This window comes from Antennarius striatus, chromosome 2 (genome assembly GCF_040054535.1).
Source record: "Antennarius striatus isolate MH-2024 chromosome 2, ASM4005453v1, whole genome shotgun sequence".
In the NCBI taxonomy this organism is placed as follows: domain Eukaryota; kingdom Metazoa; phylum Chordata; class Actinopteri; order Lophiiformes; family Antennariidae; genus Antennarius; species Antennarius striatus.
In genome coordinates this window covers 26,078,400-26,099,683 of record NC_090777.1, presented here as the reverse complement: position 1 = coordinate 26,099,683, position 21,284 = coordinate 26,078,400, and the positions used below count along the sequence as shown (strand labels likewise).

Sequence of the window (21,284 nt, the reverse complement as noted above, 5' to 3'; positions counted from 1 at the left end):
AATGTATGTTCATGCAAACAGCTACTGAGGTGGAAAGAAGGGCAAATATTTGATCCTCTGATGTAAACTCAAAGGAATGTGTACATTTAGAAAGCTTTAACTGGGGTGTGGCGTGTTTAACCTGTGATGGGCTTTTAGCGATTTTCCTGATTTAAATGACAATGCAGCTTTAAAATAAAAACAAAGTCTTTACCCCATTAATCTAAAAATATTTTATCCAACTAAATAGAACAGTTTTTAAAAAGTATTTTTCTATTTATTTCAAATGCATCTCAGCTGAAATAAAACATAAATACGGATTAAAACATGAGAAAACAAATGATTTACTGCATAATATCAATTTAATCTTAATTCATTTCATTTCTAAAAAAATATAAATGACAAAATTAAAAGTAAAGCTTCAATCAGAAGCGATAATAGACAGTGTCCTGGTATCGATGACAACAAATGACAGAGTATTGTAGGAGGGAGGGGGGATTTTGTGTGTGTGTGTGTGTGTGTGTGTGTGTGTGTGTGTGTGTGTGTGTGTGTGTCTGGGATGATGACAATGATATGGCAGTTAATACCTGCACATGGATGATCGCAGAGGTTACAGCTGTAATCCGATGATGAGGATCAACACACACACGCACGCACGCACGCACACACACACACACACACACACACACACACACACACACACATATATTTTGGGGCTTGTTGTCCTCCTCTTAGGTTCATGGTAATCCCTCAAGTAGTTTCAGCACATTCAACGCAGTCAAAAAAACCTTATCTTGGAATGTTGGAATAAATTCCCGATTGTGCCCTTTTATCCACACCCACTCCAAAATGTAATGGGCTCTTTGTTGCCATAGGCCCAGTCAAAGAAAAACAGACAAACAAACCGACCTAATCTCCTTATGGGGGTTACTAAAAACAGAGCCCGACATTAAAACCCATTTACTCTTTCTGGATCACAGCTCTGCCTGCGACACAGTCATGACAATGAAGCTGGCAGACCTTGGATTACCGACACCCCCTCTCTGTAAGTGGATCCCGGCTTTTCTCACACTGCCCAGAGGGGGAGAGGCCCGGGAAAAGAAGTGCCTGCTGAGCTCACAGTCAGGATAGGAGCTGCCCAGGGATGCTGCCTCATCCCGAAAGGACGCAGACGTTCTCGGAATCAGTGGAACAAACGTCACCTCTGACAAGGTCAGCTTCCATCCGACCATATGTGAGCAAAAATTCCAACACAGGTCCCTGCCTGCATAAGTTGCAATAAATATCCATTGTAGTTAATGTGGACTGTAGGGGTTGTTACTTTTCACACCCGTGTCATTGTCATTGTGTGGCTCATCCCGCCTGGTGGGAAAAATGATTTCAAACAGAAAAATAAAATTGAGTTTTTAGCTAATTAAAAGCAACATTTCAGTTTAAAATGGAACGTTCTCTGTTTGTTAGGAAGTAATTACAGACAGCCTGAATCCATTACATAATGATAGCAATGGGTGAAGCCTGTGGGGGTACTGACTCCCCCTCTGATGCTCAGTGAGGCTGGCAGAGGAGAGGACTGCCGGGCAGAGGAGCAGTGCACCATGGGAAGGTCATGAAACGGGTCAGTGAACATTGGGACAAAGGGATGGTTATCTGTCTGTCTGTCTGTCTGTCTGTCTGTCTGTCTGTCTGTCTGTCTGTCTGTCTGTCTGTCTGTCTGTCTGTCTGTCTGTCTGTCTGTCTGTCTGTCTGTCTGTCTGTCTGTCTGTCTGTCTGTCTGTCTGTCTGTCTGTCTGTCTATCCATCCATCCATCCATCCATTGTTTATTATCTTGAGTTTTTTGAGATTATAGAACGAGCATGTGGCGACATCTAGTGGTCATATAATGAACTCCATCCAACTGAATTCCCCTTCAGTCACCTGATCCTTCGTAAGGCTGGGGGTCCTACACCTGGGCTGTAGTAAAAGTCACTTAAATGGGCATGACTTTGCATGGATGATCTATTTCACTTTGAAACTATATATTTTCATGCAAATCACAAAGTAAATAACCCATTTACATTGACAGACTGGTTATACAGACGCGTGAGCTGAGTTTGTGTCATGAACGTATTTGACATGTTTTTTACATTTTTATAACATTATTATATTCAGAGTCATATTGAGTCAGTGTTGACTACTCCTGGGTGGAATCAGAACTCTTCTATCACCTGAATTCCAGGCTGCTTCCCTCCCTCAGAGGTAGTAGTCTTCCTCTTCGATGTCTCCGTGTGTGTCCTTGAAGCCAAGAGCCTGGATGTCGTGAGTGATGTCAGAGATACGTCGGTTGAATTCCTGAGAGCCTGATGCCAGGGAGGAGTTGTCATACCTGCTGGTGAAAAACACCAGCTTGTATAAATCTCTTTTGACTTCCTGTTTATTCAAACGTGAAGCCTGGATTTACAGGACACCCAGTTGCTTCTTCAAGAATGTATATTTTAAAATCAACCATTTGTTTAAAAAAAACCTGTCTGCCAGACTTAAAACTATTGATACAGGTAGTCCTCAACCTACAAACACATTTCCGAGAGGTTGTTCATAACTTGAATTGTTCGGAGAGACAGAAAGACGACATGCAGTCCGACATCAGAGAAAATTGTTCACTTACACTGATATTTGATTTGATTATTTTGACATAACGGGAAATTTTAACCTATGGGGTGTTAATGTTGTGCTGCTTGGCGGGGGTTGTGGCTGAAAGGGGAACTACAGTAGTAGTGCACAGTTGTTTGTATCTATGAATGTTCGTAAGGCAGATGTTTGTATCTTAAGAACTAACTGTATTATTATTTATTATCTATTAATTTCAATAATAGAGGCCAGACGCCAGAGTTTTTTTAGAATTTCAAGTATAATATCCTCCATCCATGCTCTTTTGTTGTATTCATATTACCTAAGTCAATAATAAAAATGAGTGAGTGATAAAAATGAGTGATACAGTGAGCCTCAACCCCCCCGCAACCAATCCTGACATACATACCCTCTCATGGCTGTGGCTGACATGTTGCTCATGCTGCGTTTGATGCGCCCAAAGCTGTCGGTTAAAATGCCCCCCTCCCGGATGCCGATGCTCTCCAGGAAGCTTTCGAACACCCCGACATCCTTGTCTGGGATGAATGGACGCATGCCTGGGGCCGAAAGAGAGAAGCTGTGGTTTGCTCAAGAGAAGTTGGTCAAAACTGGAGTTGTTAGTGGGTTTTCCTTTGTGTGTTTGCATGTGTGTGGGTCTACGTCTCTCACCCAGAAGAAGGAACTTGCGGTTGTCCCCGTAGAGCTGCAGCAGCTCGGAGCAGAACTGATCGATGTTGGACCCCAGCCTGTACTCCCGCAGCAGCACCGCAAAGTGCTGCAACTCCGCAGGACTCAGCTTGTTACGCAGCTGCACACACACACACACACACACACACACACACACACACAACACACACACACACACACACACACACACACACACACACACACACACACACACACACACACACACACACACACACACACACACACACACACACATGCAGTCAACATGTTGATGTGTACTGGAGTCAAACAGACAGAGAAGTAAACTGATGGATGCTTCTCATTAACTCTTTACATTCAGGACACTGTGTGTGTGTGTGTGTGTGTGTGTGTGTGTGTGTGTGTGTGTGTGTGTGTGTGTGTGTGTGTGTGTGTGTGTGTGTGTGTGTGTGTGTGTGTGTGTGTGTGTGTGTGTGTGTGTGTTGGGGGGTCACTGACTGTGATCATGTACTCCTGCATCAGCAGCAGGGCAGGGTTGCTGTCTCCTCCGTCGCTGACCGAAGCCAGACTTCGATGGGAGTCCTGCAGGGACAGAGACGAACTCTCGCTGTACGTCTCGCTGTAGTAGAGCTCAAAGGCCTCCTGGGAGCCATCGCTGGGGAAGAAACGAGGTGGGGGGAGATGGATGGAGGTTAGCGGCAGGTTTATAGCAGCAGCTGGCGAAATCGCTCAATGAGTTGACAGGAACTCTTCCTGCTAACAGGCAACAAGTGAAGTTGATGATTCAGACTGAGGTGAAGACAAATTTATTATTAACCCTGGCTTTTCGGTATCATGAAGGTGGCTGACTTTCTATCGGGCTACGTTGTCGCGGTAACCTATGCTGAGCACCTAACCTGCTCCGGAGCAGGATAAGTTCAGGATAAGAGCTCAGCACCAATCAGAGCTCAAGCCTCGATCAGAACTGATCTTCACTCACCATGAGCTGCAGCAGCTGAACTCTGGATCATAACTGTAGGACATGTCGGTCAGACAACTGTCACCTGAAACACAGCAGTAACATTTAAATCATTAGGTGTGATATCTGCAGGTTTGTCTGTCTGGCATCATTATTGCCTTCATTTGTCTATTAGCGATACGCTAATTTAGCCTGAAACGGAGGTGAACGTGCACCCTAACTCCTGCAGATGAATTGTTTCCACTCTAAAAGTGGTTTCAGTTCAGTTCACTTTCACAGCAGAAAAATAATAATAAATGTATCATGAGTCTAAAATGACTTTTGGTAATGCTGGTTTTTGATAATCCACCAGAACCCCCGGGACGTATCACTCACTCCTCTGCAGCCAATAGCGGTCAGGCATGCTGTGGTGGAACCCTGCCCTGTCCACACACTCAATGGTTTGATGACCGTAAATGATCTGGAACATCTGACAGATGAGAGAGCAGTACTCTTCTGCAGCATCCTACACACACACACACACACACACACACACACACACACACACACACACACACACACACACACACACACACACACACACACACACACACACACACACCATCAGTGACCTTAGTCATAAGGGTACTGGGCAACCAAGTAGGCAAGCAAGCAACCAATTGGCATTTGTGATTGAGTGATCGGCCGGATGTGACTCCTATTGGTTGGTTGAGTATCTTTGGGCGGATCGGGACACACACCCTGTTCTCCACGGCCAGGATGACCAGGTTGCAGTAGGCATCAGGGCAGGGCGTTGGTTCCAAAGGGTTGTGGTTCCTCCTCTCCCAGCTGCCGTAACTCTTTCCTCGTTCCCAGCTTCCTGTACAGGCTTGCCGCCGCTCCCAGCTTCCCCCGCCCCCACCAGCTCCTCCACCACTCCCTCCTCCCCTCCTCTCCCAGCTCCCACCTCCACCTCCTGTCCCATGCCTCCTCTCCCAGCTCCCTCCGCCGCCGCCTCCTACCCCCACCCCCCAGCTGCCACTCATGGGTCTTGCCCTGCGGTTCTCCCAGCTGCCTCCGGTTTTACGTGTCTGCTGTCTCCTCTCCCAGCTCCCTTCCACTCTCTTTCTCTCCAAACTCCCTCCCCCTCCCCTCTCTCCGCCCACCCCCCTCTCCACACTCTGGTTTTTGTCATGGTTACTCCTGGAAAGTGAAGGCCGCCAGTCGACTCCACAGATGGTGTGACGTCGCTCCATTGTGCCTCCTGCTGGCCGGGGGTCGGCATTGCCGCTCATGGTTTGACGTCGACCATCTATGCCTGTCGGTTTTTTTCTGTCCAGGCTGTCGTCACCGGCGACGACCGTGTCCACATTTAGACCTGTGGGCAAATGTGAGTGGATTTGCAACATTAGCATATCGAGCTAAGTGGCATGTGCAGAAGAAGTTGTTTATTTTTGACTTCAAGATTTCAAACGACGAGCCGCCATCGCGTTGTCTCACCTGTCTTGAGGACGAGCAGGTGAAACGCGTCGTCTCTCAGGTAGGAGGCGGCGGCGATCTCATGCGTGGGCATCCTCATCAGCAGTTTCTCATTGTCCCTCCAGGTCAGCAGCAGGCAGCGAGCAGAAAGACTCAGAATACAGTCCTGATCCACGCTGGTCTTCAGAGGCAGCACCTTCAACTGCTGCTGATGACACACCGGAGATTAGTCCCCGAACTTATGGATCAGAAACCCAACATGTGTGGTTTGAATAATTAAAATTATTCACCCTGGCTGCATCCAATAGTTGTAGCAGCTCATCTCGGCTTGAAGGGTTCAATGAAACCGACACCCAGGTCAGGTGACCGAGGAACTACAATGAGACGTCAGCTGGTCACACAGATATCGATTCACAACGTAGTCTCTTTAGACTATCTAGTATTCCAGGTTCTACCTTGACTTCCTTCTCTACATAGTCGAAGATGAGCCTTTCAGGATGGATGAGGTAGTCTGGAGGGTAAAGGGGGACGGTGTGTAGCGGTCGGCGGTAAACGCTTCCACGTTCCACAGACCTCCGACCGGATTTGGACCAGACCAACCGCTTGATCGGAGACACAAAAGCCTGGGTAGAGATGACCAGTCTGACAAAGGTAAGTCTCATGGCATCAATATCTCATCAGCAACAAGACGGAAGGTCACGGCGAGTCCTCGATGGTCTCATCTAGCACGGATTCACGTTGGAGCAGACAAGGGGCGACATAACGGATGCTTTTAAGACGTTTTGGCGTCTCGACTCGTAGACGAGGTTATGGTTGAACTACTGAACGCTGGAGAGTAGGAAGTTGTTTTGTAAAAACCTGTCTTCTCTCAGATAGTGTCCGAATGATCTTTGGGGACTGGTGTAAGTGTCTTTCTGTGTGTGTGTGTGTGTGTGTGTGTGTGTGTGTGTGTGTGTGTGTGTGTGTGTGTGTGTGTGTGTGTGTGTGTTAACACATGGTGTTGGCTGTTGTGCATGACAGGTGAGTGGTGATATCCGGTGTCCTCCTGCTGAGACTTCCCGACAGAAACGCACACACCAACACACATACCCTTCCTGTCCTTTCTGAAAAACAAGGACAGATCTGTGATGAACATCTCTGTCGTCAGCGGGACAGAATTACAGGGATGCTTTTAATGAGTTTTGTTCTTCCTCTCTTTCCATTCAGGAGAAATAATTGGATTTTGGGATGAATTTGTTTAATGCGCAATATGTACTAATCATCCAGATCTGTTATGGAACCGAGTAATAGGTTTTTACTTTCAAGGTCAAAGAACAGATCTGTTCAGACTGTTAGCAGGATTTCACATGAACTACTTGATGGATATAAAGGGATGGACACAGATTCAGGAAGGCAGCAAACACTAATCTTTGAGGCTGGTCGCCACTTGTTTGGTTTGTTTTTAACCCCTGAAACACCAACGGCTCTTTGGCTCCAGTCCAAACTCCCGGTTGGATGAAGAGTCACATGTTCAAACCCAAAGACAGAACAGGAAGAACCTTACCTTCTTGGGTTTCTTGGGTTCATAGTCCATCCCGGTTCATTCTCTCTTTGATGGTAGTTCTGTAGTGGGTCGGCCAAGTCCTGGTCCCGGTGTCGTTCCTCTTGTTTCAGTTTGTCTTTTGTTGTTCTCCTGTCTTTCCCTCAGTCGTATTTTCCATCATCCCCTTCGTCCGTCTGCTTCATTCTTTTTCCCTTTCTATACTGATTGTTCTTTTCTCACCCCTCCTGGACACACACACACACACACACACACACACACACACACACACACACACACACACACACACACACACACACACACACACACACACACACACACACACACACACACACACACACACACACACACACACACAGACATGCAGAATAGAACGGGAAGCAGAGGAAGCCCTTTTCCTGTCCTAAAGGAAACTCCACCAGAGACCGATAAGACCTGTTGTGTTTACACTGATTACATTGTCAAACAAACACACACACACACACACACACACACACACACACACACACACACACACACACACACACACACACACACACACACACACACACACACACACACACACACACACACACACACACACACACACACACACACACACACACACACACAAACATGGTTGGTTATGGGACCCCTTAAGCTCTTCTGACGTCCTGCAGTGAGTAGATTTTGCCACAGGGGGGCAGTCTTAGGATGAAGACAAAATGGAAGAAAAAAGGAGGAGGAGGGGAATGGAGAGGATCTCAACGTAGAAGGGATGACATCTAAGCTGAGCTTACTGTACAGTTTAAAAAATGTTGAATTCTAACATGAATGGTCAAAGGTCACAGTTGGAACGGTCACCCGGTGCTTCCATCATCAAACTTCCACCTGACTGCTGACACTGTATGTCTAAAACAGGAAACTGACCTCTGTGGACTATTGACAAGTCAATAAAGATTTATTGAAAGCCCCTCTGGGGCAAGTGACACCTGAGAGTTGTCCTTGCGGAGGGTTCACTATGAGGCAGGAGGGTGCTGATAGAAACTGGATCTCATCCGTCTCATTATTGTAAAGAAAAACACCAGACACTCATATCGTCGGGATACCCACTCCATGGTGACCAGAGGGCTAACGACTCAACAATCAACCAGTTACCTAGGCAACCGGAGGCAAACGCGGCATTGTGGTGGAAAATCAAACACAGTAGACCACCATGCTGCTACGATCCATAAGCACAGGAAAAGACAGAACTGTGCATTTAGGGACATAATAGCAACTAACTGGACTTACAGGAAAAGGTCAAAATGAGAGAAGAGTCCAAAAAATGGGAATATTATCCACAAAGGATGGAAGAGGGAAAATGCAAACCAGAAAACAGGTTCGGTACCCAATAAAAAAAATAACTACAAAAGTAAAGGCAGCAAAAAAACCCAAGACAAAAAAAAAAAAAGGCAGTCAGAGACTGCAACATCCCGCGACTTACCCTGACCTGCTTCCAGGGTAAGTCAGGATACCCTGAAAGTAGTACCTGACAAGTGCATTGCTTTGACCTTGTAGGGTAGTTCAAAGCTATGCACTAGCTCTGGCCGTAGATCAAAGCTAGCGCATAGGTAGATCAAAGCACTAGCTCTTACTCACACTGGCCTTCTCCCTCGTCCTTCTCTCTTATCTGGTTCCTGAGTGTACAAAAGTTAAATTTTGACCTTGACTTAGTTTTCTCTAAGTCAAGGTCATCTCTCATTGTTATTCCCTTTGCCGCTCGAGGAATCTGCTTTTTGTTTCATCTCTCTATCTGCAACGGTTGCGAAGATATATTTGGTGGACTAACGAACCAACAGACAAATGAACGAACAAATGGACGAACGGACAAACACACGAACACTAACACTTACAATACAGGTAAAAAACCCCAAAAAATAACACAAATAAATGCTAAGAGAAAAAGCTGAGATAATAACACAAAGGCAGAGAGGCTAATGACACATAGGTGATGTCGATGAAGGTGGGGCAGACAGTCAGCTACTGTTTCACACTCCAGTCCAGTAGGGGGCGGTAATGATCCTGAAAACCTGACAAAAAAACAACTAAACCTCAATCCAAGACACACACACACACACACACACACACACACACACACACACACACACACACACACACACACACACACACACACACACACACACACACACACACACACACACACACACACACACACACACACACACACACACAGTGTGATATCAAAGCGGCAGTATCCTTAAGAGACCCCACGCTTCCAATCCTCACATGAGAAAAGACTTCTGATGCAAGATGGCAGGAGAAAGAAGAGGGAAATGAGCAGGAGGAAGATTGCAGCTGGAAGAGGAAGGGAGGGGGAAATGCTGGAAGTACGGACAGAGATGAGGATGAAGAGGAAAGGGAGGATGTTGCCAGGAGGAGGGGGGCAGTGAGGATGGAAGAAAAGGGAGTCGCGCTAGGTAGTAAGGAAAGGTAGAAAATGAAGGTGTCATGGAGAAGTGAAGGAATGCATGAAGAATAGAAGTGAAGAAAAGAGATGAAAAATGGAGTCAAAAAAGAGGAAAAGAAGAAAGTGTAATAATGAAAGAGGACAGAGAAAAGCAGAGGTGCAATAAAGAAAAGGTTAAATTAAAGGAAAATGGAAAGGATGAAGGAGGGGAAGAGAGAAAAGAGATGATGAAGAAGGTAAGATGAATTAAACAATGAGACGGGAGAAATAAACACGCAGAGGGCTGATACGATTAGAGAACAGAAAGAAAGGAAGAATAAAATGAGTCAAACAAGAGAGGGGAGGAAAACAGCATAGAAATGTGGAGCATCTTTCAGCCTCTGTCCTCCTTCTGTTGTTATTAAATAAAAAGAGGAAGAGGAGGAGGAACTGGACTGAAAACACAAAAACTAGGAAAAAAAAGAAGACGAAAAGAAAGCAGATTGTTATTTGGATGATGGAGCTCCAGAGACGACAAACAAATAAACATCAAATCCTCAGGATGGAGCGACGCCAGAGAGAGATGGAGAGATCGAACCACATTGGTTTGGGGGAGAAATCTTGTTGTTGCCTCAAGAGGAAAAGAAAGAAAACAAGAGGAAGAGGATGGAAAGAAGCTCCGCCTCCCTCCAGCGTCAAACCTGGAAAATCCTCTAAGCATCCTGTGGTAAGAAACAGCCAATCAGAGAGCTTTAAATCCTCTTCCGGGTCACGCCGGACAAATGTCTGGGAGAGCTTTGAGACTGTGAGACAGAGGAGTTCACAAGGCTCATGGGAAATGTAGTATTCAAGGAAGGAAGGCAGGAAGGATTAACTTTAAAAAATAAAATTTGTCATCATCTGAACTGAAACATTTAAGTGACTTCACAATTTAGAAAAAATAATGCCAACTTACATGTTTTATTCTTGTATCGAGTGAGTAAAGAGTTGTTTTCTACCGCTAACAGAAAACACGGGCAGCAGTTTATTTTTGGCGGCCGTTCGGCCATGTTTACTACAGTTTTGTTCCCATCTACAGTTATCAGCACAGCTTGTTGAGTTCTTTTTTAACAGCATCATAGATATTTTCACCACTGGTTTATTTTTTTATTTTTCTGCTCGTTCACTCAGAGGATGTTTAAGCAGCATTATCAAAAAAAACCCCCCAAACCCCCCCTAAACTAAACAAAAACATACATACTATACATACAACACATACACACCAACATACTCATACACACACACGTCCTAGTATAGCGCCACGCTGGTATATAGATATATAGAATGAGTTAAAAAAACTATTTTCAGTTTTTACATCTTAATATAAGAATCATACCAAAGACATGGCCACCAAGTGAATAAACAATACATAGATAGAAAACAAATACAAAAATAAATAAACATAATTACTTCAATTAATAAAAGATGAAATGAGTTTTGACACTCATTGTACTTTTTAACATGATTTGTTCAAGTCGATATATATTCAGCGCAACACTTATTTTACCTCAACAACAAAGGACTGGGTTGTTGCCCAGAATATCCGAAAAGCGAAGATTCGCCTTCGTCCCGTGATTGGGCGATTGATGCGTTATCTGTACATTAGCCTATCATGTTCCACATGACATAATCAGTGTTGATGTAGAGTCGTTTTCAGCACCATTAACATTGCTTTCCTGTTGGACCAATATCCAAAAGTTCAGGTCGAGCGCAGCCTCGCTGTGATGTCAGTCTCGATTAGCTTCTCTAATTGGTTTTCCTGGTCGTTTCTTTCTCCCTTGAGTTAAAACAACAACAGTTTCCCACAGAAGAGATACAAATTAATCCAAAGTGAGGTTTGTTCTGTTGTCAAGCAGGAATTATTCAGCCTTTTTCAACACAAACACAAGTTGGTTTAGCTTGAACGGCAACTGAAAAGTAAAATCAACACGCCTAGCTATCAAAATTCAAACATGTCTTTGCTAACCATTGCTGTATAGCGTTACGTGTGTTCCTCCGCAATGTTCATACAGATTACATGCATGTTTTACTTCCATGCTGGAACAGACGTGTTTAAGATGCTCCAGAGTTTATTTTACTAACATTACCTTGTAATCTGTAACACTGCCAGATTATACCTAGCAGTGGTTGAATGCTACCAGTCACAGCTATTAGTTAAATAGTCTACCGTTATTTTACGTTGAAACAGGACCTGATGTCCCAGGATCTTTATCCTGTTGTCCTTTCGGTGGTGGATCATTAGGGGGTTGGTGAATCGTTAGCCGAACACAGAACGTAACGTCGAAAGTAAACGGCGAAGGGTGAAAACAGTCAACAAATGTCTCGTCGTCATCATCATGCTACCTGCAATCAGAGAAGCGCGTCATGAATCTATTTGACTGACACACTGAGATTTCATTGGTTGAGTAAAAGCAGCTAACACACGTTAGCTAACATGACCTGCTGGGAATAAAAGTTGTGACATCTTAACTGCAATCCTAACTGAAAACTGCTGTGTCACGTCCTTTCAAATCATGCCCAAACGCTAATAACCGAATGGTTTCAAACATGTTCAACGGGCTTCTGGAGATGTCCTCAGCAGTCTAAAACAAACAGTCGTTTAAATATTTCAAAGAGCTCTCAAATCAGATCACTTTTTAACAGGTTTTACAAGTCTTTGAAAAGATCTCCAAAGACAGACTGGACAGGAAACTCTGTTTGGTGTGAGGACAGAAGTTGGCTCTGATGCCAATTGTTTTTGCCTTCAGGTCTAGGTGCTGACCAGGTCACTATAAGACCATTAACCTTCCTGTAATTGTTGGACAGACCCGAGTGCCGCTGCTCTCCATGAACTTGGTTGGCAATCAGGTGGACTCGTCGCTTCGAGGCATCACAACAGCATCAAAGAGAATTCTCATCAGTTCTCACCAATTCATTTTGTTTTTTTCTACTGATGATGTCACTTTCTAGTCCGAAGTGGTATATCGTCTTGGAATCAAAGGCCTGTGCATGGTTTCATTTTGTAAACATCATCACTTCTCAAAAGAACGACGGTAACATCGGACAGCAGCTGTTCAAGCTAACCTGCTAAGATGCCGCGGCGCTTTTCCGAGCGTTCTTTGTCTGTGTTTGCTTTGCATTTATTGTCAAGTTTATCGATGTCAAATGTGCTTTTGCATTTTAACTAAACCGTTCAGGATTCTTAAAGTCATTTCTTGTCATCTGCTGTTCTTCCCAAACACTGGAACCTGTTTTCACATCATAATGGTTTGCTCATGACTCCCCTATGTGGTAAATATTCCAAGTAAAGTGGACGACGTTTAGACTCTGAAGAGTAAATTCATTCATCACCTAACAGCTACAGCTTATTATACTAGCTTATATCTGACATCTGAATGATTCAACTGTACATCACAGGTCTGTTTGTGGTGGGGGCGTGGGGATGGGGGGGTACGTCATGCCATATGCTTGTGGCCACCGCAGAAGTCTCCCACTTTACATCAGTACATCCAGTCGGGATTGTCTTTATTCCTTTCTCATGTCGGAAGTGACAGCTGGGATGTAAACAGTGGAACTTCTGCCATGGCTGCTTTTGAAGCACATATGGATGGGCGGCTGTTCAGACATGTGCCTCAACATTTTATGAACTGTTTTGAAGTAAGAGGCGACATATCTCTAGACGATGGTGGGATCGTCTGAGGAGAGTTGCCAAAGTTTGTTTAGGACATGCAACCTCATGGACGTCGTACAGCATAGAAAATAATAAATGTTGATTACATATCACCCAAAAAAGGAATTTATTCCTCTTTACTCAGAGTCATTAGATTTGTAGACATCTAAATATTGATGCAAAGTAAAACTTTGTAGATGTCCGTTACTTCATTCACATTTTCATTCTACAGTTTTGTCTTGTCTCGCTGAAATAAAAACCAAAATCGACTCACTTGTGTATTTTTTTTGAAAACACATCTAACCTCTGAGATGTAACCCACGCTCCCAAACGGAACAGAAGCTAGCCGAGGCGTCTGGATGTCTCATGACCCGAGTCGCTGCTCCATCCCAGTCTTGGTGAGCAGCCCACATGATGATTGCATGTCCTGTGCAAACTCTAGCAACCCTCTTCCTCTGTTCCTTCTCTGGAGTCTGAGGTTCAAGTTCATGCAGCAGACTGTTTGTCAAGGATCTCAAACAACTCTGTTTTGTTTTTACTCCTCATTCTGTCCATGCAGGATTAAGCAAAAAAACTGATGCTCCTTGGTCCCAGGATGACAGATAGAATTCCTCACCTCCAAGCTTTTAGAAAAGGAAATAATTTTCCCAGTTCAGTCTCTTTCCCCTTCCTTTCCACAGCTCATTGATGCTACTTGCTCACAGACTGTGCCTTAAGGGGGAGAGCCTTGGTCCCAGATTGCGCTTTACACTTTACAATCAAGTTTTGACGGCCTCTCTACCTAAATGGAGTTGCCTGACACATCAAATCCCTTCCGTGCGTCTCCTGGGTGGGTAGTCCTGGGTTGAGACCTAATCTCAGGCTAAGTCTTGTTTCAGGACTGGTGTTTAGACAGTCGTCTCATATTCTAATACCTCTTTGCTGCCCATCATGCTACTTCTGTATTGTATCCTGGGGCTGATGGCTGATGTGGTCTCCAGGAGCAGAATGGTCTTGCGAAGACGCCTGTCGATAAAATGCGCATCCCAGGCTGGGTATCGCTTTCTAGGGAGGTCAATCCGGATGACTGGTCCCTCCTGTGCACGGGATGAGGAAGAGGTCCTGTGAAGGAGTGCAGGAGAGGAGGAAGGGGAGGGACGTACTTGGAATATGGGCAGACAACTGTCCCTGTCCCTGTCGCGCTCCCCAGGTACAGCCTCCCCCGTCTCTTTAGTCCTAGGGAGAGTCCTGGGTGGACTGGTAATGACCATGTCTGTTTGGGACCCTTGGGATGGAGTGAGACAAGCATCGATCACTCCTGCCACCCCTCCTGCACCCACCACCCCCTCATCCACACAACCCCCCCACTGCGAACCCAAAACAGGCCCATCGGGGTGCAGCCAGCAGTAGTAAACCAGCATGAAGAAGGTTCCCAGGGCGAAGCTGCAGGCCACCAGGCACACCACCACCAGGGCGTAGGAGTCGGAGGTATGGGGGCCACGGTAGGTGTACCAAGCCGCCGTCAGCGCCACATTCTCAGCCAGCGTGACGGAGTAGTAGACGGTCATGCGGAAGCGACTCGGGCCCTCTTTCACGTTGAACCAGCAGAAGATGTAGATGATGCCCACCACCATGTTGTAGATGATTTCCTCCCACTTGGACATGCAGAAGTCGGTCTCGCCTTGGATGATCCAGAAAGTCATGACGCACCTGGAAGCCGATGAAGAGCACCATTAGTGATAGGAGTGCTGCACGTAGCATTCATGCTGTTACCACAACAGCTAAACGTTTTCACACTACAGTTGGAACATAGCTGTTAACAATGGCTCCACCTTGTTTCTTTTTTTCTCTGTCTGCAAGATTTTCAAAATATGCTGCCAATTAATTCTCCTCATGCACTCATTGTGAACGTCTGCATCTCGTCTTACCAGTGGCTAACAATGAATATCCCAAAGTACAGCTGGAAGACGGAGGCAAAGAGGGCGAAGGCCACGGTCCTCGCCCCGATGGTGAAGAAGTGCCACAGCATCTGGGTGATGACGGCCTTGTAGGACATGGGCAGCTTGTCATCGCGAGAGTCCCGCAGAACCTTCTGGTAGGAGGCGATCATCCAGGCCAACGAGACCAGGGAGGCGGAGGCTGAGAGACCTGGAGAGACGATGGCGGGACAGGAAGACGAGGGTGGTTAGGGCGAGTTCTAAATCGAGGAAAATAGATAACCCCCCCATCGATGGGAGACACCAGACCCCTTAGTTTAACAAGGAAATGAGCTTTCTTCTCCCTTATACAAGATTATTTATGCTCCAGTCAAACTACAGCGTTTCTTTTACTCCTCATGTGTCCCATAAAAGGACGGGTGAGAGCAGTTTCTCTCTCTATAATATATGATAACAAAGACTATGCATATGAGACTGTTAAGTTCACAAGGGAATTAAAGACGTATCTTATAAATCTGGCTTTTAACTTTGGGCGATGTCATCGTCTTTGTTTTACAAGGTTATACATTTTACGTACTGTTTTATTCATCTCAGGTTTTATTGTTAGGAGCTGTAGTTCTGTGTCTTTCGGGGGTTTCTGTAGGTACAGTCTCAATAGTTGGTAAATAGAAAATAAACTGTACTTGTCACATGACAACAGGAAAGTTATTTTTCATTTAAAAAAAAAATCATACTTAAAATACTTGATGGACTTACATGGAAAATAACAATTTCTTGAAAAAGTAGCGAAAATGCTACGTCGCTGAAAGAGTGCTTTAAAGTGACTCATCAGTGATGAATACTGAGGAACACAACGCATCACAACATCAGCGACAAACACGCTGAATAAAACAGAAAGGTTTTCCCCGTGGATCATTCAGATAGACCTGCTCTGGTCTCTCCTTTAATTAAACGATCATCCTCACGCACACGCTAACTGTCAAACCTCTGCAAGCAGCAAGGAGCGCCTTTTAAATCATTAAATATTCCTGTGTGTTAATCAAGCCATCTTAAGCAGCCGTGAAAGTCACCAGGAAGGAATTAAGATCTGAGCAGAAAAAGAGCTGCACAGACTTTTAAAGAGCGTCATATGAACTGGATCTCAGGAGGATTTGGTCCATCATAGACAGCAGCAAATAGTTCACAGCTTCATTTGACTCAAATTACCTTAAATCTAAGCGTGGAATTTCATGTACTATTGTGACCATACAAGCACCCTTGCATTTCCTTGCATGGTCAATATCAGTCTTGGAGTTCCTCACAGATCCGTTCTGGGTCCTCCTAATCTTCAATGCATCACCAATATTACCCATTTATTTGCCTATCTGTCATCTATTTTACTTCCATGATTGCCCAGAATGCAAATCTGCATGTGTTAACCCAAGCTACAAGAGAAGAGTACAGGTCCGGCATCCGTCTCACCCTGCAGAGGGAGGACGGCGTTTCCGTGGATCATGATGCTCAGCTGGAGGACGAGCTGTGGAGCCGACTTGAGGAAAGCTTCCAGGAGGCGGAGCATGGTGATGTCGGCACTCTCAAACATCAGCCGCCAGTGGAAGTGGCGACGGGGCCCGCTGCTGTGCCAGCTGCTCTGGGCCCCCAGGTAGAGGGCGTGGATGTACCTGTGGGGGGGGGGGGCATTTTGATCATGATGATTTTTGTGAAGCACAAGAAATCAAAACAAGCATCACGTTAGATAAATATATCCTATAAAGCAGTGGTCCCCAACCCCCAGGCTGAGGACCGGTTCTGGTCCCCAACCTCCAGGCTGAGGACCGGTTCTGGTCTGTGGGTCAATTGGCACCAGGCAACGCAGAAAGGATACATAAATAAATTATTTTCATTTAATTTATTAAATTGATTCTGGACGATGTTTTCTTTTGAAAAATTATTGGATTATCTCAGCCACATCTGTCTACGCACTCTTGATGCAAGATGCTTGCCTCGGTCACATGACTAACTCCTTAAAAGGGGCCACTCCTGTCGCTAACACAGAATGCATTACGGTGTGCCCTCGCGCATTTACGCATCAAAACTCGAGACTTCATCTCGTCGCGGATTTTTGGTAGGCAGTCAGGTGATATCGTACGTGCATTCTATTGGCTGACGGCATCCGTAAGTGCGCTACGTTCTGTGAGTCTCAGACTTACGTGAGACACAAAAGTGCTTTATAAGTCGATAAGAGTGTGGGAAGAGGTAATACAGATAGAAGGTGGTTTAATATCAGTATGGGGAGGGTTAATAAACGTTCAAATTACCGTAAATAATAAAAAATAGTTTGTCGCTATATCGCGGAATTCGTTATTCGCGTGTTGTTCCTTGAACGCATGAACCGCGAGGAACGAAGGCGCACTGTACTGCTAAATTGAAACTCCAAGCAAACATTGGCGCATTGTTACGAGGACTCTGCTAATAAAATTGCATGCACATTAGATTTGTGTTTATTATTACAAGAAAAATTACAACAAAAAAAAAACCTGACAAAAAAAATGCTTTAATGCTGGTGGTATAATTTTATTTTGTCTTATTTATCACCCATTCCCTAAAGGCCGGTCCGTGGTGCAAAAACAGGTTGACAATCACTGCCATGAAAGACAGAAATGCGCAACAGTTGAGTGAAGTTCGACTGAAGCAACGAATGGAATTCATGACAACAGAAGATACGACATCCGGCGACCAACAGCGTTCTGGTTACTCTAATCCACAGCATGATTCTGAAATAAAACCTGCAGCTAACCTTGTAATAAAAAGCTTTTATGTATTGAATAACAAACACGTGTTGATTCATGTCTTTTCTAATTTTCCAGCGAGGTTTCATCGGCACACATGCATTAAAAAGCAATTTCCACACATATACACACAGAATCATAACTTACATAAACAGGACTTTAGCTTTGAGGTGTTTCTGTTAACACGCGGAGGCGGTGTAGGTGTATCAATAATTCACAAGATGTTTGTGCATTATTCTAGAGCATCCATCTCCAGCAGTGTAAACACTGGTTTAAAAATACAGCAGTATGGTGACATCCTCCAGAAACACCACAGCAGCGAGGCGTCGATATTCAACTTCAATGTGCTTTTCATTTTATTTTATGTATGTTTTCGTTTACTGTCATCGACGGCAACGGTTGCCAGGTTGCAGCCGGTCAACGGCGACACGAGGGAAAGAAGACGCGTGTCTTTTGACGGATGTTGACGCGAGGGGAGGAAGGGCAGGACAGCGCCTGCTGGCGTTCTTTGAGGTCTGCATCAGAACGACAGCGCTGTCGGTGACAGATGAATAAATTCCGGGAAAACACATCTACTCTCAAGAAAAATAGAAGTTCCTTTCGTCCGTTAGTGTTAGAGACAGTTCAGGCATGATCTATAAGCAATAAATGATCAAAATGTTCCATCTACGGGGGTTTTTAACAATGAATCGCTATAGATTATCTTCCGTCTAATCTCAAATGCTCACAAATGGCAAGATTAGAGCATCACATGTCATCACGCTCAACAGGATTACATTCAGATGCGATGAACGCCCAGCCTCAGGTGATGTCTGCAGAAGCAGCTGGAGAAACAGGTGTGTTTGTGAAGACATCACCGACACGAGAGAACTGGAAGTAGGAGCTGAAGAGCGTCTCCTGTTGGCGAAAACTGGCCGGAAGGACAGATGCATCATGGGAGAGGAGGACGGTCGTGGTCGCGCAGCAGGATGGACCGGTTGTGGAGGTGAAGTGAAGCTCGCTCGAGGAAAAGTGAGACGAGGCTTTCTTCCTGCTCTTCTGCAGCCCCCAGCAGATTTTAAATAGAGGGGTAAAAATAACCCCCAACACACACACACACACACACACACACACACACACACACACACACACACACACACACACACACACACACACACACACACACTGACAGACAGGCAGGAAGGCCAACAAGGCAGCCTGGAAATCTGTAGCTCTGCAAATACTTTGCTGTCCAAGCACTGCTGGCACTGCTCCATTCAATCCATAGGTCTCTCTCTCTCTCTCTCTCTCTCTCTCTCTCTCTCTCTCTCTCTCTCTCTCTCTCTCTCTCTCTCTCTCTCATTGCGTCATCATTCAGTCAAATTTTAACTTCAACACATTGCTTAGCTTTCGACGCTACCTTTGTGTTATTTTCCCCTCTCCGTCTGCTTCTTCCTGTCCTAACTTCATCTCTCGTTTCATCTCTCTCTCGTCCGGCGTCTCGTTCATCTCCATCGCCCTCCTATCATCTGCTTTTCTGCCTCCTTTGCTTTGCTTGTTACCTCTAGTTTCATTCCGCCCTCAATCCAATTTCATGCAGCAATTGTCTTTCTCCCTCATTTCTCTTTTTTCCCTCTGTCTCTCCATCCAATTTGTTTTGTTCTTCCCCCAGGCGTTCTCCCCACCACAAGCTTCCAATCTATCAAATCTGTATCAATCCTCTCCTCTCTCCTCCTCCCCTGGATTCTATGGATTCGTCTTTCCTCTCCTCTTCCTTCCCAGTTCCCCTTCTCCTCAGTTAAAAACTCAATCTACAAGGCCACAGCTGGACACTGTGTGTGTGTGTGTGTGTGTGTGTGTGTGTGTGGTCTTCCAGAGAGTGACGTTGAGCCCAGAAGGAGAGATTTGGAGAACTTCGGCTGTTACACACACTTCATTTAAACCACTTACTAAATTATGACCAGAGGTCAGCGAATGAAACGCACCCATCAGGAGCGAAAACGAGGCCGAGGAACAGATTCCAAATTTAACTGAAGCCAACAGACGAGGCAGCAGAGCCTTCAAGGTTCCCGCAAACCGACCAGGAAGTCGTGAAACCATCGTGTCACCAAAGAGACCCAACTGATGGAGAGTAGTCTTTAAGTTTCTCAGAAAGTTTTCACTTTTACCCCCAAAACCAAAATGAATAATGGACCAGGAGAAACACAAGAATTCATGTTTGAAGCATCTGTTTTCTCTGTTCATTCCAGGTATTCCAGGCAGCGTCCCTGGAAGCCCTTTCCTACTGATGTACATCTCTACACATCCTGAATTATAAACGATTGAGCTACTTCCTGTCAATAATTACACAAAGGAGAATCTGGAAGGCCTCCTAGCTCTCTACTTGTCTCCTTGTTGCCAAGCAACCGCACCACACCTCTGAACCGGACACTGTGATTTGCTGTGAAGGTATCCACCAGAGCCAATGGGGGGGGGGTGCACATTTCAGACATGTGACCTGAGGCATCCTGAACAAACACACCGACTGAGGGATAAAACAACTTTTAAAGTTCCATAGGTCAAGATGAATGAACACACAGAGGGCCACGCCCAGAGGCGGTGAACTGACATTTGAGTCATGAATAATTAATGATCTTATTTTCATTGATCTCTGAGGGACAGAGATCAATGAAACTACGAACGGTATTGTTAAGGCGGTGAATCATTCAATCGCTTCCAAATGATTGATTTTACATCCGTTGTTCACAACCTGCAGGTTTGATGATGTCATACTCCACATCTTTGTGACATCACTGATGGGTCTTTACTGTAAGTCAAGGGTGGGGCGCACAAGCGTTTATTAATAACCCGATCCCGAGTCCTGACCCGGCCCCTTGTCGGTCTCCACGGCAATGAATTGGTATCAGCACCAGGCCTTTAATGGGTTTGACTCACTGCAAAGTTCTATATCCTGTTAACGACTCAGCTGTTCACTGGAGAGAGGTGGGGGTGGTGTGTGTGTGTGTGTGTGTGTGTGTGTGTGTGTGTGTGTGTGTGTGTGTGTGTGTGTGTGTGTGTGTGTGTGTGTGTGTGTGTGTGGAGGGGGGTATCTTTAACCTCCATCACTCGTCTAAAGAGACTCTCGACATGCCCATTATCACATCGGCAATCAGTGGAATTTATTGTCTCATTGTACGTGTGTGTGTGTGTGTGTGTGTGTGTTTGTGTGCAGACAAACACACACTGCGTTATGGAACACACAGCGCTGGTTCTCACTTGTGATTGGACGAGTTCACATCAGAGGCCGTTGTGTAATAACT

General features: G+C 45.3%; 2 protein-coding genes across 4 annotated transcripts in view; both read right to left on the bottom strand.

Moving 5' to 3' along the window:
• Positions 1-304: 304 nt before the first annotated feature.
• ccm2l (CCM2 like scaffold protein) lies at positions 305-7,430 on the bottom strand. Of its 3 annotated transcripts, XM_068306980.1 has the most exons (12): positions 7,210-7,430; positions 6,122-6,289; positions 5,957-6,040; positions 5,688-5,871; positions 4,949-5,565; positions 4,584-4,713; positions 4,230-4,293; positions 3,749-3,905; positions 3,254-3,392; positions 2,994-3,141; positions 2,185-2,345; positions 307-1,341 (listed from the first exon to the last, which is right to left on the bottom strand). In XM_068306980.1, the coding sequence occupies exons 1-11, from the start codon at positions 7,237-7,239 to the stop codon at positions 2,210-2,212; spliced, it is 1,857 nt and encodes a 618-aa protein (XP_068163081.1). In that variant the 5' UTR covers positions 7,240-7,430; the 3' UTR covers positions 307-1,341; positions 2,185-2,209. The 3 variants fall into 3 exon arrangements, with proteins under 3 accessions (XP_068163072.1, XP_068163081.1, XP_068163091.1); XM_068306971.1 differs by having other exon boundaries at positions 305-2,345; XM_068306990.1 differs by having other exon boundaries at positions 307-2,342; positions 7,210-7,427.
• Positions 7,431-10,704: 3,274 nt separating this feature from the next.
• Positions 10,705-21,284, bottom strand: part of LOC137588935 (XK-related protein 7-like) — a 32,732-nt gene continuing 22,152 nt past the window's right edge. Inside the window, exons 2-4 of the mRNA XM_068306287.1 lie at positions 16,700-16,899; positions 15,230-15,449; positions 10,705-15,011 (exon numbers count right to left, since the gene is read on the bottom strand). Of these exons, the coding sequence (XP_068162388.1) occupies positions 14,210-15,011; positions 15,230-15,449; positions 16,700-16,899 (1,222 nt within the window). The 3' untranslated portion in view covers positions 10,705-14,209. The remainder of the gene's footprint in view (positions 15,012-15,229; positions 15,450-16,699; positions 16,900-21,284) is intronic.

Bases quoted from the DNA above. Each gene is read 5' to 3' on its own strand.
- ccm2l (XM_068306971.1), bottom strand. From the start codon at position 7,239: ATGGACTATGAACCCAAGAAACCCAAGAAG. The intron at 3,906-4,229 runs GTGAGTGAAGAT...TTTCTTCCCCAG, and splicing joins TTCAGCTGCTGCAGCTCATG to CGATGGCTCCCAGGAGGCCT. The intron at 2,346-2,993 runs GTATGTATGTCA...GTTTTTCACCAG, and splicing joins TCAGCCACAGCCATGAGAGG to CAGGTATGACAACTCCTCCC.